This window comes from Paralichthys olivaceus, chromosome 13 (assembly GCF_024713975.1).
Source record: "Paralichthys olivaceus isolate ysfri-2021 chromosome 13, ASM2471397v2, whole genome shotgun sequence".
Lineage (NCBI taxonomy): Eukaryota > Metazoa > Chordata > Actinopteri > Pleuronectiformes > Paralichthyidae > Paralichthys > Paralichthys olivaceus.
The window spans coordinates 12763286-12780574 of NC_091105.1; the positions used below are offsets into that span (position 1 = coordinate 12763286).

A 17289-nucleotide genomic window follows, 5' to 3' on the forward strand; every position below is an offset into this window, starting at 1 on the left:
TTCCCTTTTAGGAAACTGTCATGTCCTCCATCTTTATATACAATCTATCTAACAGTATGAGACACAGTACATGAAATTTCCAACATCTATTTCCCAACAGAGAAACTGTTGTCGCTAAACATCCAATCAAAGAAAATACACTTTTTTAAATACATCGTGTTTATTCAGAAAATTATCTGAAAATGTACTCTAATCAGGATGTGACCTCTATGGTAGTTACAGCAACGTTAATGTCTTGCTACACTTGAATCAAGTTAATTTTGATCCAATGGGTGACAGAGGAACAATGATAACAGATAATAGGCTTTTTCTGATATGACATTCACTAGTGATATCTACTGCAAGCACCTGTAATATACCTGGTCTGAACTGAACCACTCCTTTCACAATAAAGTGCATCTTCTGTCCACATCGACCCACACAGCCTCCTAATGAAGAGGATATTACACAGGTCATTATATTATTACCACTCTGGTACAAGGCCACCTGCCTCCTTCAATGGCGTCCCTCTTTTCCTCAAAGGCAAATAATCAAGGCTCTAAAGAGAAACAAAGAATCCACTCGCTGCTTCTCTGAAGTTCACAGAAACTACACAAATGTGATTTAAGTGTCACTGAAATGATTAATAGCCCATACTTTTGCTACAAGAACAGATTCTCCTACACAACTACAACCTTTCCAAAATATACAACGCTGGATGTAGCTCACAAACTACAGACATTTATAGCGAGATGATTAGTACTGAAAAAAAGGGGGCTGGTATCTTGGCACTGGAAGCTTACTAAACCTGTTTGGTCATGATGCTGCTCTGAACACTGATGATCACTGAGAATATGGTTATTTCCTGGATTTTGGTATTTAATACAAACAAAGTGAGAAACTGTACTTCAAGGATGCATCATATCTTGACACTGATGCAGAGTCTGAGGTTGTTTTGGCCCTGCATGCAGGATATCTAAAGATAAAGGGTTACATTGTGTCAGGAGCTGATTGGTTGGTGTTTTGGTGCCACGTAGACCTCCCACATATTTAGCCCTTGAGCAGCGTTGCTGTTGATCTTGTTGTAACTGTAGCTTTATGAATCATCAGTAGGACGGGCGATAATCGGTTTGATGCGTTCATGGCTCCCTGGTGTTTCTTGACTGTCAGTCACAGTGCCCTCCACCAGACTCAATCTTCCTGGCTGCAGGGCCCAGCTCCACCTTGCAGACCCTCTGGGCAAACTTCAGTGAGCACAGGGTCTCTCCCACATTACTCTCCAGAGCAGACACCTGCAGCAGAGAAACCAAAGAAGTCTCACAACAAGCATGAACAAAGACTTGTGATGTTATGTGCTGCCAAAAGTCAAAATTGTAAGACAGGAAATCTATAAACGCAGAGTCGAGATCTTACCTGCACCACCATGACGGTCTTGCTGCCTTTACCCAGGGAGTCTTGTAATAAATATGTAAGGCGGGAGTTCCTGAAGGGGACGTGAGTCTGCCGAGCTCTCAGTGCCTGAATTACATCCCCCAGCGACAGCAGAGAGCGGTTGATATTCTGAGCCTCCTTCAGCCTCTCTCCCTCCGCACCAGACTTCCATACCCTCTCCGAGCCAGCCAGGTCCACCAGGTTCAACTTACCTGAGGCAGAAAATGCAAATTCAAAGTGATTGATGAAATGAAAAAGAGTCATCTCACATGCACATGTGCCTGACTGACTCCCTTTTTTTGCTTCTCCGTGCTGTTTTCTCTCAAATCAGCAACTCGACGACCGTCACTTTTAACTAAACAGACATTCAATTTGAAACACTTTCTATGTAGGAACCAACAATGCATGTGTGACTGACCAGTGGTTTTGGACCCTGTGGCGAGGTCAGTGCCCTGAACCGTGATACAGAGCAGAGCATGGGAGCGTGAGCTGTGCTGGTTCATCTGAGTGCCAAAGGTGATCCTGTTCCTTCTAGCTGTGGCTAAAATCTGTTTTAACACAAGAATATTCAGCATCAGAGTTACAATTCGTTCCTAACAGTGATTCATTAAATCAGTGAAAGTTTAAAACACAGTTTGCAAACATCTGTCACCTTCTTAATGTGCTGAAAGCTCTTCACTTCTATGACCCTGAGGCCCGGAACATGCAGCTGTCCTGTTCCGTCCGGGTTGATCTTAATGTCCAGTTTCTCTCCGTCCTTACTCAGCAAGTCTCTGACAAACAGAATAAAACACAGGCAATAAAACATCCACCGTCTAATCCTCAATCCTTCACGCTCACATTCACATCTATGGTCAATTTAAAGTCTCCAGTTAACCTCACCCCCATCTGTCTTTGAACTGTGGGAGGAAGCTGGAGTATCAGGAGAAAACCCACGCAGGCGAAAGGAGAACATGCAAACTCCAAACAGAAAGGACCCGGCTGGACCAGGATTTGAACCAGTGACCTTCTTGCCATCATGGTGTAACTCACCTTAGCACCTCGTTGTAGATCTCCACAGAGCTGACAGTGACGGTGTAAGACCACATGTCCTTCCTCTCTTCGATCTCACTGAAGAGATGTTTCAGGGCTCGCTGGTTGATGCCCGGGTTCTCCACACTGCCCTGGAAATCAAACATACTTAGCTTGCAACCCAAATTATAGACCATCACTCTGTGACAGCAACAGTTAACTAGAGACTATACCTCCATGGTGTGGGTTTTTCCAGAGCCGGTCTGTCCATATGCAAATATACAGACATGGTATCCATCGATGCAGGACGTCACCAGAGGCTCGATTTCCTGAAAGACCTGGTGGAGGTAAATGAAGAGTTAGAGTTGGTGTTGTGATTATATTTCCTTCATACTCACAAATGTTCCTCTTCACTACCTCTTCCTGTGTGGCCTGAGGGTGGAAGACCTTGTCCAGTTCAAAGATGCGACCCTTCCCTTTGTTCAGCACGGTGAGGGAGGATTCGTTGTGAGGGTCTGTCGTCACCACCACAGACTGGCCCTCCTCATGTTGGTCCTCCTTCAGCACAGGCTTCACTCGACACAGCACGCGGATGTTGCCTAAAAACAGATGGGCCAAGTCAGTGAGACATTTGACTTTTTTCTGCAGAGGATTTCTATTTCCACGTTCCTCCTCCACATACCTTTAAGTTCCACCAGCTGCTCGTGGTACTTCCTGCGAAGCGCCACCTCTTTTCTGTACTTCTCCAGGAGGTCTTGATTGGCTTCAGACATCTCATGGAGAGCTGCTGAAATCTGACAGAGAAATGAAACAGGAAAACTCTTAACAATTTTTTCTGATTCCCTGAAATTCAGCAGACAAACTCATGACGTGATGTCGCAGTGTGTACCTGTTTTTTTGCTTCATTTATAGCTGATCCGTAAAAATCGGAGAAGTTACGAACTTGGCTCCTCAGACTGGCGTAGTCAGTCTTCATAGAGCGTAAAGTCGGTGGGAGGGATGTCAGACGCTTCTGCAAGGCTGCAAAAAAACAAAAAAAAGAGTTTTTCTTGTGTTTTTAAATCAGGATCTCTTTCTTTAGGTATTTAATTATGTGTTACTTACTGAAAAATTTGTCCTGCAGGTTCTGGAAGTGTTCTGCTGAGCAGTGGGCAGCAGCCTTCACAGCTTCCTCCTTTCTCTCCTCCAAGTGGCCGATCTCTTTCAGCAGCTCCTCTCTCAGTTTACTGATTTCTCGCTCATACGCTGCAATCTGTAAAAGGATCGTCACATCGCTTAATCAATCTGTCAACACGATGGGTCCGATCTGTGCTGGTTCAGCTCTGTAATGAGTTGGTCTGTCGATGACATTGATCCAGGTTTTGAATTTCCAGCAGTGAAGTGGAAATTTACTCTTACTGTCTCTTTCATTTCATTTAATCACCGTTGATGGCATCTGTGTTTTCCCTGGCTCTCAGTGGATGACAGCCAACAGTAATGATTTGTACACTTATGGATATTTGGCATTATTATGGAGCATTATTGTCTAAACCCCTGTAAAGATTTATGTCCTTTTTGCTGCTGATGTTTTACTTACATAAACACAGGTCGTAAAATGGATTTATTCAGCCTGGGGAGGTGAGCGTGAATTCTGCGATGGTTACCTTGTGCTGCAGATTACAGCTGTATTCATCAGATTTCCGGATCTGGTCCTCCAGCTGTTTGCACCGCTCATTCTGACTCGCCAACTTTTCCGACAGCAGCTCGTTCCTCTGTCTGGTTTTACTCAGCTGCTTCAGTGTGGCAGGAGATTCTACCTCCACAGTCTGGGTGACATACTGGGAATGAAAAGAAAACATCTGGTTAGGATCAGCTACTCTAAATAGAGCTTATACATGCGTCACACTCAGATATCAGTTCCCTAAATATACCAGATTGTTTTTTATCAAGATCCATAAATGATTCCCTGGGAAATGGTGAAAATGTCCAAAAAGGTCACAATATTATAGAAAGTGAAAAAATAAACCTGGATCCACCCTTTTGTCCAGATCCAAATTTTAAAATTGAATGGGGTCGCATCCTTCCACCAAGTTTCGTGGAAATCCAATTTGTAGTTTTAGCGTGATCCTTCCTGCCGACAAACAACCAGCAAGAAAACAGACAGGAGTGAAAACAGTAATTACCTTCACTGCTGGCTCCTTTCCTCTCTCTCTGTCCAACTCCAGCTGCAGCTCCCTCACTCTGTCCTCTCGTTTCCTCAGCTCGTCTCCTCTCCTCCACTCGCTCTGCTCGCTCTTTCGCTCCAGATGTGAAAGCTGCTCGGCACGCTGTTGCAAGGACATCTCCAGCTGCTGCACTCGGCTGCGGAGGTTCTCGTTCTCCTAGCAGAGAATAGGAAACAGAGTCAGATGCGAGTGTTTGTGTTTGCAGTCACTAATGGCTGCACATCGGTGAGTCTCACCTTGATGAGCATGGTGCTGGACTGGGAGGGGATGGCTGACAGCTGCTGCAGGAGGCCTTGAGTGACGCTCAGGTTTTGTTTCAGACTCTCGTTTTCAGCCGACAGACACAGGACTCGCTTCTCAGAGTCTGTGGCCCCCTGAGGAATTTCAATATAAAGATAAATTCCAGCATAACAAAAACAGAGATGCATCAAAACAAAAATGCCTTGACAACCTAATAAATCAATAGTTCACGACACTTACGGTAGCTGTTCTCAGTCTTGAGAGCTCCTCCTCACGTTCCTCTATGCAACTCTTCAGCTCATCAATCTGTGAAGGGAGTTATTTAAAAGGTTTCCTCAAAACGGTTTAATTTGAGAATGTGGACATTAATTTTAATATTTGTAGCATAATGTGAAGTTTTATATAAATCTTTTTTTTTTCACATCTAAGCAGAAAGTCTCTAAAATGGCAGTAGGGGAGATTAAGTGATACCTTCTCTTTCTCAATACAAACAGACATATAGTAGATACAAATAAATCAAATTCTACTAATAGTTAAAAGTCATTAATGGAGAAGTTGTGACAGATAATTCTTTAACTCAGCCTACCTGCTGCTGAAAGGCCTGTACGCGAGAGTGTCGGTCCCGTTCCTTCTGCTCCAGCTGCGAGTGCAGCAGACGGAGTTCACCTCTCAGCTTACTCCTCTCACCCTGAAGGCCATACAGAGACTCCACCAGCCCGTGAACCCCGGCTTGTGTCCCTGCATCAGTGCTCGACTCACCTGGAGGAAACAAATAGTTACTACTGTCGTCGTCGTCGTCGTCATCATCATCATCATCATCATCATCATCATCATCATCATCATCATCATCATCATCATCTTCATCATCATCACCATCATCACCATCATCAGCCTAAACATTGGCTGCATTAATATCAGCGAAATAAATAACTATTTATTCATCCAATATCCTCTGAACTCCCTCTGATCTGTTTTCTATATGTAGGCTCTTCAGATAAAACTGATTTACACAGTCAGTTCGAATGCTTGTGTTAATATTAATGAACATTAAGTTTACACACCCTCCATTCACAGTCCATTGCAGTTAAGTAAGCATTTTCATTGGCATGTTTCCACTCTTAAGTCTCCAGGGCAACTAGGCCTCACGTGCAGCATGCTTCAAACGCAGACCCAGGATTCACATCTATAAACGCATCAACGTGCGAAACCTCCTCTGTTGTTCCACAGGTACCTCGGCACCAGCAGCAGCACGCCCCGTAGCATTTTAATCACTTTCCTCCTCCTCCTCAATGATTTATCATGCTCTGTCCCTTTTCATTTTCATGGCGGTGCTCTATGCTAATTTTAATATCACGGCATGTCAGGTCTACTGTGTCTCAGTGGTGCAGAGAGAGGTGGTGATGATGCCAGGGGGAAAAAAAAAAAACATGGAGGCGAGGCTACAGCTGTGCATCCACACAGGGGTGATTACAGAAACGTGTTTTCTAGATAAAGTCAAAGAGCTTTTCTAAACTGACATTTCATTCATCTAGAAAACAGAATGAAAAAGATAAAAAAGTGATAATAATAATAATAATATGGAAATATTGCACGTCCAAGACAGCAACCCTCCTCCACCTTGACCTGCACGTTGCATCACAGTAAACAAACAAGGCCTTGTAACACTGGGACATGGACCCCAGGCTATTTTTAGTTCGACACAAGAGCACGTGGAGCCGAACATGTGCCAGAGCTTGCAAGTGCATTTGCGGGGAATAAAACAGCACTCACAGCCATGTTTTATTCACAACGCAGAGTCCCTGTCCATGTGCAACGCACTCATGTGTCACACAGGCGTTTATGTTTGTCCTGTAACTAATGAGAGACGGCCTGCCTGAGGTCCTCCACTGAACACACCCACACACTGAGATGTATATGACCTGCTCTGGTTATCATACCTGCTATCATGCATACTGGCACATTACTCTGAGGCTGCACCAGTCAGCCTGAGGACAGGAGTCTGATCTGGAGTCATGCACTTGTTAACGTCCTGAGCAGAGTCTTTGGGGTTTCTCTTGTGCTCTGAGGTCAAACAACCACCTGGTTAAGTCTGACATGCACAAGATACCAAATTTAAAAGCTGTGAGGTCAGCCACAGCTTTACGGTGTCGGCCCAGCCTCTGTGACATCACCGACGCCAACTTGATTTGATCCCACACAAATCTAATCAGTCCGCTCCCTTTGAGGTGACTGTATTCTTCCATGAAAAGATGTGTCACCAGTTGAAAAATCGAATCTTACTGAGAGAAGATTGGAAAAACCACTTCACAGCACACTGAAATAAATCTTAAAACCTGAATCACCCCCCTGATATTAGAAGAAATCCCTCCCTTCAAATGAGCTCTTCTCGAATCCTGTTCACATTTTTAATCTTTTCTATCTATATGTATATACAGTATATTCATCCTCCTCCTAATGTATCTTCCTCCATACATCACATGATCTCATCCAATCTCAAGTCTCACATCATAAATCACCTCTTAGCACTTTACTGTCCCTCTTTTCCCACCAATCTTCCCTGTTATTAAAACAACCCCATGACCTCCCCCATCTCTCTTGCACCTTAATTTCACCTTCCCACATCCCTCCTTCCCTCCTCACCCTCGCTGAGTGGGCTGGGGGACTGCTGCTGGCTGATGGCGTCCTCCAGGCCGCTGATGATGCTGCTCTTGTCCCTGAGGCGCTGGCGGTAGGAGGCTCGCAGGGTCTTCATCTGGCGGCGGTGCTGGACGCGGTGTCTCTTCAGCTGAACGCGGTACTGGTCAGCCTGCTGCTGCAGCTGCTGGAAGTGGGAGTACTGCTCCAGAAAACTCAGCAAGTGGGACATCACCGCCACCAGGGGAGACTCCGCCAACTGTGTAGTGCACGCACACACACACAAAGTTCAGTAACACTACAGAAGCTCCTCTCTGGGGAACTGTGGATTGATGTTCCTGCAGCTCAGTCATGATTCCACAGTTTTGATACCTTTCCTGTTGTTTCTAGCTGAACCTGTGAGACCCGTCTCTTCTCAGTCTCCTGTTTGAAGGACAAAAAGGCAGCCAGAGGAGTGCATGCTGGGAGGTCAGGACCATCTACTTCATCTTCGTCACTTGGGGACATTTCATCACTGTCACTGCTGCTGCCTGGTTGACAACAACCCCCATTAATGTGATGTATGAAAATTAATCAATTGACAGAAAATATCAATATCATATATCAATACAACATTGTACTGCTGTATAAATAGTGAGTACTCACTTGATTCTCTAGAGCGAGCACAAGATTTTTTCCCCATTTTGGGGGTGTGGCCATCTCTCCTCCTGCTCCCTGTTTCCATGGAAACAGGTCCTGGCTCCTGAGTACAGCATCATACATGAGGGTCAGACAAGCACAAAATATTTACATGTTGCATACATAGAAATGCAGATAATTACATGCGATGATGCTACCAACATGGAAACCTTTATGAGGGAGCCTGTAACCTTATTGTTTTACTGTCATATAAGTAAAACATCCATGTCCCTTCTAAAAAATGCTTTCCTGACAGACTACCCCCGAGGATGGATATGATGTGGCTAGACATACGTCTGAGGAAGCTCCACACGCTCCCTCCAGGGTGTCATCCTCCTCCTCCTTCTTAAAGACAGTGTAGAAGATGTAGACTAAAAGGGAGTAGAAGGCGTACATCTCCACGCCACCCGAGAGTCCCTGTAAAGGACAACAGCCACATTCAAGTCTGTCATGCAGCAGTAAAGCACAAAAGCAATTATCTTAATATTACATTATATAATATTATTAACACTTGTGATGCATTATGGTTATACTGATCTCAATACACCAGTGCATCTTTTTTCTGTCTTAACTGTCATGCAACTCCCATCGTGCAATATGCTTCATCTTCTTTACCTTGTTACATATCGTCTCGTCTTAGGTGATCATTATTTAACATTCCCATTGTTTGTATTCCCCTTTCTTCTCCATCCGTGTCGACAATGACAAATCTTTCTGTGCAGCCCTTGTTCTCAGAGCTGCAGCAGCATCCCGGTGCTATGTGCAGCTCCTCTGTGGCTCCCTCTCAACTGTTCTCTCTCCTCCCCTCTCTCCTCCTCCTCCTCTCCTCTTTGCTCCATCCACAGGCTGCAGCTGCAGGGAGCATGCCCACTGCAGTTTCCTGATCTGCTGCAGCAGGGGAGTGAAAGATGTTAGTGTGGAGCATTTTAATATACAGTGTTATGGAGACTGTTTAAGCTGTTGGTGCTGACACCAGCAGCTTTAGACATCCATTCATTAACTACAGCTCTTGTCCTTTAAAGGGTTGTGGGGTGCTGGTGTCAATATCCGCTGACATTGGGCTAGAAGTAGGGAAGACCAGTCCATCACAGCCCTGACAAAAAAACTATTCACACTCACATTCATCCTGAGACAGAGGTATGAACTGTGCCAGGTCCTGGGTTCTCGTGTGGGATAATGTACTAAAGAAATACTGGGATGTCGGATGAAGTCGAAAGATTATAAGTGGCACAATAGGTGGACAGGTGAACATGAAGTACGAAAATGCAATGTAACATTACAAACAGTGACATTTAGATTATTTATTCAAGACATGTCTGCTTAGTTTATATTTTTCTATTTACAAAAAGAAAATTAATTAAAAAAAACAATTTTAAACGTTGCCAATAAATCATAGGAACTGAATGATAACCCATTACAACAAAAAACAGGCGGCACAATCATAGTAATTATATTGGCACTCCAGACCCACAAATGTGCCCATAAATTATTGTTCACATTGAAAATACCGCTAGTGACCTTAGTGTCTTGAGTTCTGACAAAGACAGAGCGTCCCAGACAGGAACAGAGACATGCACATATAATGCAGTGAAACTGCTGAGGCAGCGGCTCACAACAAATCCTTGGAGAGAATCTGCAGTGTCCACTGCAAAACTCTGTAAAAATATATCAATTGCCTGCAAGGGCAAGACTGTGGCCAAACACAATTATACAGACACTATTAGGTAGAGGTTAACCGAACAGATGAGGTCATTTTAGACAACATTACAGCCGCTTAACACTAAAGCCACATAAAAAAAGATGCATCGATACATAGCAAATTGACATGACGAGGTAAGAGCAGGGCCAAGAGCTCAGACCACTGCAGGTGTTTTAACTGCTGAGGCTGCAGGACAAACAGAACCTGAGGCAGCTGGATGCTGTTAGAAACACTAAAGCTGTTAGAACAGAGATATGTGCAGCCTGAGATTAAGTGCACATACACTGAGATGATCATAGGGGACATTATAAATGTCACCCAGGCACTTCCAGTACACCTAATACCACCACCAGGAGCAGCAGGTTATAACATTTCAGTGTCTGTCTTTTGTTTATTCAGATCAGTTCATACAGCGTTCAGACAAGGTCTCGGTGTAGCAGCTACTGTATGAACCAATAAACTGTGAATTACTAGGATGAGAGACCATTTGAATAGAATTTATCACTTTTAGGCACATGTGATGATCTAAAGAGCAGAATATTCTGGTTATTGTGATAGTAATCCCTCTAACTACAAGGACTAATTTAGTCTATGAACATTCATACAGTATATAAATGAATATGATCTTTTTAGTCCCTGAGATCTGTAGTCTGGTGCTGCAGCCAAACATTATTTTTAACTACTTATCAAAATACCCGTCTCTATTTACCAAAGCCCAATGTTTCAAATTATTCATTTTGTCCCAATAATGATTTAAAAGCCACAAGATATTTAATTTGTAGAGATGTAAATAAGGAAAAGCAGCAAGTACAAGCAGTTTTAGAACCTTGGATCAGCTTGTTTTGTTTAATGATTTTTACTTGCTTGGTTAATCGATTATCAAAATTGTTGCCAATTAATTTTCTAACCTCTGAAAATGTTATTAACTGACAAACATTATATAAAAACAAAATATATTTCCCTCACAAATCTTGTCCTAAAAGCTTATAAGTTAGATATGTTAAATTTCTGTATCCGGCATCTGTCTTTGCAGCACTTGACAATGCAGATGTGGAACCAGATTTTGACTAATCACACAGAACTCCACTGATTTACTCAATGCTGATGTTACATTGGTCGGTCACGTCCAAGAGAAACTTGCCAAGGGCCTTCGTTGAGGCCCAGCAGCCTATCGATAAGGCCCCTTTTAAAAGCCATTTCATCAGTCCCTCAGAGGCAGCCGGAGACATGAGGGGAACCAACGTGTTTGTCCCAACCTGGGGAGTCACAAGTAAAGGTAGACTGAGGGCCACACCACCTAGGGCCCCTAACGCATTCCCAGCAAACAGACACACCATGAGGCAGCAGGAGAGAGAGGACAGGCCCAGGCAGCAGGTCATCATAGAGAGAGCGTCTGCCGAGAGCCAGTCGCACAGTCCCAGCAGCAGACAGGAGCCACACAGGAGGATATGCGCCGTGTTGTGGTCTTGGCTGAGCCACAGAAAGTCAAAGGAGACCAGCGCTGGGGCCAGAAGCTCACCAGCCCACTCTGCTTCTCTCTGGAGGACGATCAGCTGTGAGCTGGACGGCTGCAGGACGCAGACTGCTGCAGAGAGTCCAAGCAGGAAAAGGCTGACTGACGGAGCTCTGTGGTCCTGCAGAGACAGAAGAAAAAGTACAGAGTGAGACTGAGGCTGGGTGATGATTAAACTTCTCATGTCAGTCGATGTCGATAAGTCTTAACATCTCTGTATGAGCAGGGAATGACAAACACATACATGAATAATGAATAAGTAATCAAATAGAAATGATGGTTAATCACACAGTGAATGAAGCGTACCTTAAAGAGTTTGTAAGAGCAGCACAGAGCAGTGACAGACAGCAGGATGTTGGAGCATGAGGTGACCCACTGTGTCACACAGGACGCCATTGATCGGGATCCTGAAGCTGAGGTCGTGCAAACATCCACGACGTCACCGACGTTTCCGTCACTAATGGTAACAGAGCAGGTCGGTCAGCTTCTCACGAATGTGTCTGACGTCATTTAATATTAATGTAACGTGTATATGAAGCTGAGGTTGTGACGTATGACTCAAATCGAAGCGAAACACGCAGCAAGAAACTTCAGGTTTGTTTGTTTGGACATGTGACCGTAAGGAACTGGACACTGCGCATGCGTCAAAGAGAAGCATTCACTTGTTCTCGTAAACACTAAAACTATTACCAGCAGAATTATTACCGGTAGTGTTACTGTCCAAAAATAATTAATAGAAAATCAGAATTTTAACATGTTCTTATTGATAATTTATGCTGTATACTCCATTGCTTTTTTTGCAAAGCACTTTAAACTGAGACTTTTTTATAAACTAGAACTCTGAATGCCTATATACATTTTAAAATGAATAATTATCTATATATATTTATTTTTTTACCAGCAATGACGATTTAAAATCGAAATTTTGATCAATTAAACAGATCAAATAAAGCAGAAACAACATTGTATGGGTTAATTTTAAGTCAGTTGGTAGGAAACAAAACAATATGCTAAAATTGTTTGTTTCCTACAAACCGTTACAAAATAAGCAGAATGATAAACTTAAATACGAACTATAAATGTTGAGGCTGAACTCAGGAGTCGTGTGATTCATGGTTGAACTCTGTGAAACAGCAGGGGGCGGTAATGTACTTGGCCAAATAGAAGTTGTCGTTTTCCCGACAGCACGTGAAGGCAGCAAAAGTTCGAAAAGTATGGCGGCGGGGTGTTTGACAACAATAACAGAGAAGTGGATACGGGACAGACTGCGATTAAAACACCCGTGTCTGAGTAATATTACCTCCTTTAAGTAAAAAATGTTTATCAAACAAACATTTAAAGTGAAGCCACGACGCTTTAGCTCGTGTAACTTAAAAAAATAGCAGCTTGTTGTCTGTAGCTAAGCTAACGTAGCAGCAGTAACTGTCCCATGATGCAAAGCACAGCACCAGAGTCATGGAGCCGCGGTGTAATATACAGTCTATGGGCGTAACTTTGTTTCTGATATATATTGAACTTGTGTTTGAACAGGTGATGTCCGCTCGCTGAGTCTCCCGGGGACATATGAGGAGAAGATCAGACATCTGGGAAATGCTCTGAACAACTTCGTCCGTCTCAAGTCTCTGGATCTGTCCTGCAATGCTCTCGTCTCTGTTGAGGTGGGCTTAAAAAACGATACTATACTATTTACCCATTATAAAACCTAACCTTTATTAAACTGTGTTTGTTCCAATATACAGTATTTGAGCAATAACAATGTGAATTAAATATAATTATCATCAATAGCGATAAAACGAAAGTCCAACATGCACCCATACAATGCAATTACATGGTGAGCATAACACACAACTGATCTACGCAGATTTGTTAAATGTTTATCAAGTGTTTGTCATAAAAAAACACAATCTTTAAAGTCTTTAAACGTAAAAGAAATAATACAATTAAATTGCATGTGATAATTGTCAATCTTGACTAGTATGAACGTTTTTATCTTGATATAATTTATAGCATCAGGAGAAATCGCCTCATTACACAGTCTGGTAAATCTCTATCAAGTTGTTTAAGCAAATGCTTTTACACGTTGAGTTATATAAATTCAAGACGCCTTGTTTTTTCTATGGCTTGTTTTTTTAACTAAAAGGCAAATGGAAACATTCTACACGTCTCGATCCTCATTTTATCCATGCTTTATAAATGTTATATCAGATTTATTTATACCAAATTAAAGCCTGACATTTGGAATCTCATTTCATTTGAGATGAAACCCTGAAATCTCCACAATAATTTAAAATAAAATTTCAGAAAAGTCCAATACACAGTATTAACATGAGTGACTGACTGACCAACCAAAGAGTTGTTGTATTGTCATTGTTGTCCTCTTCTTTTAAATCCAAGACATTCCTGTGTAACTCCAAAAATTCTACTTTATGACAACATGGTGCCTCTTTCAAGGGAATATTAATTGGATAAAAAATGTATCACACACTGAACTCAACATGCATTTTCTCAAACTTTCATTATAAGTATTGTGGAAAAAACAGCGGCATTGTCAGTAATTAATTGAATTCAATCATTTTGCCTAACACCTGTTTAAACTTCATCTGTTTCTTTCCAGGGAGTGCAACACTTGAAATCGCTGGAGAGGCTGATCCTGTACTATAACTGCATACCCTCCCTTGAAGAGGTGAAAGTTCTGTATGAGCTGACATCTTTGAGAGAGCTGGACCTCCGACTCAACCCTCTGACTAAACGTTACCCAAACTACCGTCCTTACGTGGTGCATGCCATGCCCAATCTATGCAAGCTCGGTAAGATGTGGCCCTTTAAGAGCACAGCCTGGGGTGCTCTTCTAAGACAAGTTTGACTAATAAGTGTCCTCCATTCGTCTCCAGATAGCTGTTCAGTCAGAGACACTGAGCGCAAAGCTGCCATAATGCAGTTCTCCTCTTACATTTTACCTACCCCTAACCCAAAGACCTCTGGTCAAAGTCAGGGTGAAAACAAAAGGTAATTATATATAGATCATGTAACAATACGGAATATGTGGAGGTTTTAAATGACAAAAGCTATGTAACCTTGATTGGTCTTTATTGTGGTTTCCAGAAGCAGCGATGCGAGATTGGCTCTAGTTAACCGCTTGACCAAGAGGCTCTCTCTCCTGACTGAACCCGATGATATTGTATTAAACTTTGTGGAGATGAATCCTGGAGACCAAAGGGAAACTATCTCTAACTCTGTTCACAAGGAGGCAGAAAGTAAGATGCCAAAGTCCAACAGTTAATTCTCATCTGCATTTCATGTTTTGTCTACCAATTTCAAACCATCTTCTGTCTCAGAACCTACAGATGAAGAACCAAAAGATTTTACAGAACAGAGGAGCTCAACTCCAAAACTGGTGACTTCCTTTTGCTGTTGGTGAAACAATATCACCAGTAATATATTTGCATTAACACACATTCTGTATGTACTCTATTTCTTTAAGGAAACCGCTAAATCCATCCTGAGGTTTCCCCCCACAAAACATGGCAAGTGTTCTTTTTTAAGTTCTCGATAATGTGCAAAACCACCACTTGGGGGAGACATAATTCTCCCTTTGGATTTTTATCATGGATACAGCCTTTCAATTGAAGGCCAATTAATATATACCACACTTATATTGTGTTGTTTGTAATTTACCAGATAACACTGGGTCCAAAATGCCACTTGTGAAAGATCCAGCTACTAAAAAAAGTTCTACCTCATCAAAAATGACTGAAAGACCAAAGGTGTCCTTCGGACCCTATGTAGAGAAACGCAGACCTGCACCTGGAAAACAGGAGGATTTCCCCAAACAAACCAGACATGTGGCCAAGGGACATTTCACCCCCAATCCTGGTACAGAACTGAATATCTACATTCAACATGATCCACTGACCGAAAGTCACACACATCAAAATTTAGTTTTCTTGTTATGTTGATGAATTGTGTATTTTCTTCCAGATCAAAGTCAGCATCTTTGTTCTTCATTTGTTAACATCCGACCTCCCAGTCCACATCGTCCTGGTTTGAATCTGTCTGACCCCTCTAACCCCATCTTACATCCTCCAAGACTGACCTACTCTAGCTTCAACAAGACAGAAGGGGGCTCTAGCTCGCTGCAGCAAGAGGAAATGAGTAAAAAGGTTGGAGGTTTTCAGTTTTTGACTAATCTGTGCACTGAATCATGAATAGTTCCTCCCTTCAAGAACAAATCATATTTGATGTTGTTTTGCTCCTGATATCAACTTACAGTATCTCTGAATTTATCTTGCAGGGTAGTTACAGGAAACCCCTAGAGATGCTTCTCAATCTTGTGGACAAACACTGGAAAGGAGAGAGGTCCCTGCATCAAAACAACAACTTCCTGTGTGAGTTTGGTTTTGGGAATGTGGCCTCCACTTACTGATAATGAATATCTTCTCATCATTTCTATATTTGGCTCTAGCTCAGGCAGTCCAGATCCTCTCTATGATGGAAAACGATATTTCAAGTCGGGAGGCTGAGGTCAGGACCTTAAGACGGGAAGCCGGCGCACTGAGCTTCCAAGTGGCTGCACGAGAGGAAGAGCACAAAACTGAAGTCCGTAACCTCTCTGCTCAGCTGGAGGAAACTCGCTCTGCAGTTGTGAGTGGATTCAGCTCTCGAAATCAATCTTTAGCTCCAGGAAACCTTCATAGTTTTGAAAAGCACACAGTGTTTATTGTCTTACTTCATCATAGGGCAAACTCAATGAGCAGCTGAGGATTGTCTTGGAGGAAAACGTCGCTCTACAGAAACAGCTCATCAAGTTAGAGCGACAGTATCTCAAGTGTATGATGAAAAGTTCACCTGTTACTCAGATTAAAGGTGGGTGCAAATCCCAGTGGGAAATACATCTGAACATTTAGCTGTTTTCCTTACACTGTACTCACACTTGCACATCCCCAGAGGCTCAGACAGAAGTGGAGGAGCTGAGGAAAGAGATTGTTGGGCTGAGGGAGAAAGTGCACGAGGCTGAGAAAGTCAAGGAATCGTCAGATATACTGCAAGAAAGCCAGGTGAGAAGATTCCCCCATTTGAACATTGGCACTCTCATCTAAATGGTTTCTGCTCTGTTGGTTGTTTATTTGATGTGGATGTGGTTGTGTACGTGCTGCAGGTCCCTGGTGGCTATCACTGAAGGTTTGCTAGCTGAGCTGAAAGGAAGAGAGGAATGTTAAAGAAGCATTCGAATGAGGAGATACACGGGTATGAAAATATGTGTCATTGCAGTAACTGCATGAGGCCCGGCAGCAAAAAAAGAGTGTTTTTGATTCATTTTTAATTTATTTATTGTCCTTTCAATGTACATTTCATTTTTGATTGTAGCAAGTTTACAGCTGATTCCATAAATGTTTATTATTTCCAGAAAATATGTATAGAGTGTGTTTGCTTAATGGAAACAATGACAGGAAAAGGCAATTCATTCAAGCATGGTTGTGCATAATACTGTGACAAGGCCGCAACTCTAACAAATGATTTAAGAGGAAAAAATGTTAGAGAGAAGGTCACGATGTACTTCCTGGATCAGTAGCAAGATTGCGTCTCTCTTGGCAGTTTTTTTTAATGTTTTTAGGTCAGTTGTGTCTCCATCTGCTTTGTACACTGCAGTGGAATGAATGCATCTAGATTCCAGCTGCACTGTGACTTTATTTATACCTCTGCCTTAGGGCTGGAGAACTACGCACACATGCACTTTTCTCTCGCAGACGCTAATGCAGGTCCTGGCAAATCAGGTTAGACTGTGGACTCTGCATAAACTCAGCTGAATATAGCTTTTATTCTCGTGTGAATGGTACACGTCACTGGTTGGTGGAGCTTCACAGTGTTCCTGGAAAAAGCCATAATAAATATAAAACACGATA

At 42.7% G+C, this 17289-nt stretch overlaps 2 protein-coding genes and 1 long non-coding RNA gene across 3 annotated transcripts; 1 reads left to right on the forward strand and 2 right to left on the reverse strand.

Annotated features, from left to right (window-relative positions):
• Nucleotides 1-141: 141 nt before the first annotated feature.
• On the reverse strand, nucleotides 142-8933 carry LOC109633405 (kinesin-like protein KIFC3). Its single transcript, XM_020093244.2, has 20 exons — nucleotides 8793-8933; nucleotides 8472-8594; nucleotides 8145-8241; nucleotides 7872-8029; nucleotides 7506-7758; nucleotides 5452-5624; nucleotides 5106-5171; nucleotides 4862-4999; nucleotides 4584-4781; nucleotides 4065-4238; nucleotides 3526-3673; nucleotides 3311-3441; nucleotides 3104-3215; nucleotides 2839-3020; nucleotides 2655-2759; nucleotides 2443-2573; nucleotides 2063-2183; nucleotides 1829-1958; nucleotides 1393-1622; nucleotides 142-1271 (listed from the first exon to the last, which is right to left on the reverse strand). The coding sequence occupies exons 2-20, from the start codon at nucleotides 8571-8573 to the stop codon at nucleotides 1146-1148; spliced, it is 2775 nt and encodes a 924-aa protein (XP_019948803.2). The 5' UTR covers nucleotides 8574-8594; nucleotides 8793-8933; the 3' UTR covers nucleotides 142-1145.
• Nucleotides 8934-9463: 530 nt separating this feature from the next.
• LOC138413491 (uncharacterized) lies at nucleotides 9464-12017 on the reverse strand. The gene is made up of 2 exons (XR_011245854.1): nucleotides 11696-12017; nucleotides 9464-11510 (listed from the first exon to the last, which is right to left on the reverse strand). It is a non-coding gene; the product is annotated as an uncharacterized lncRNA (long non-coding RNA).
• Nucleotides 12018-12540: 523 nt separating this feature from the next.
• On the forward strand, nucleotides 12541-17287 carry cep72 (centrosomal protein 72). The gene is made up of 14 exons (XM_020093247.2): nucleotides 12541-12679; nucleotides 12920-13047; nucleotides 14004-14196; nucleotides 14281-14395; nucleotides 14492-14643; nucleotides 14725-14783; nucleotides 14871-14913; nucleotides 15068-15262; nucleotides 15368-15549; nucleotides 15681-15774; nucleotides 15852-16030; nucleotides 16126-16252; nucleotides 16334-16443; nucleotides 16545-17287. Exons 1-14 carry the CDS (start codon nucleotides 12604-12606, stop codon nucleotides 16563-16565), a joined length of 1674 nt encoding a protein of 557 aa, XP_019948806.2. The 5' UTR covers nucleotides 12541-12603; the 3' UTR covers nucleotides 16566-17287.
• Nucleotides 17288-17289: the final 2 nt, after the last annotated feature.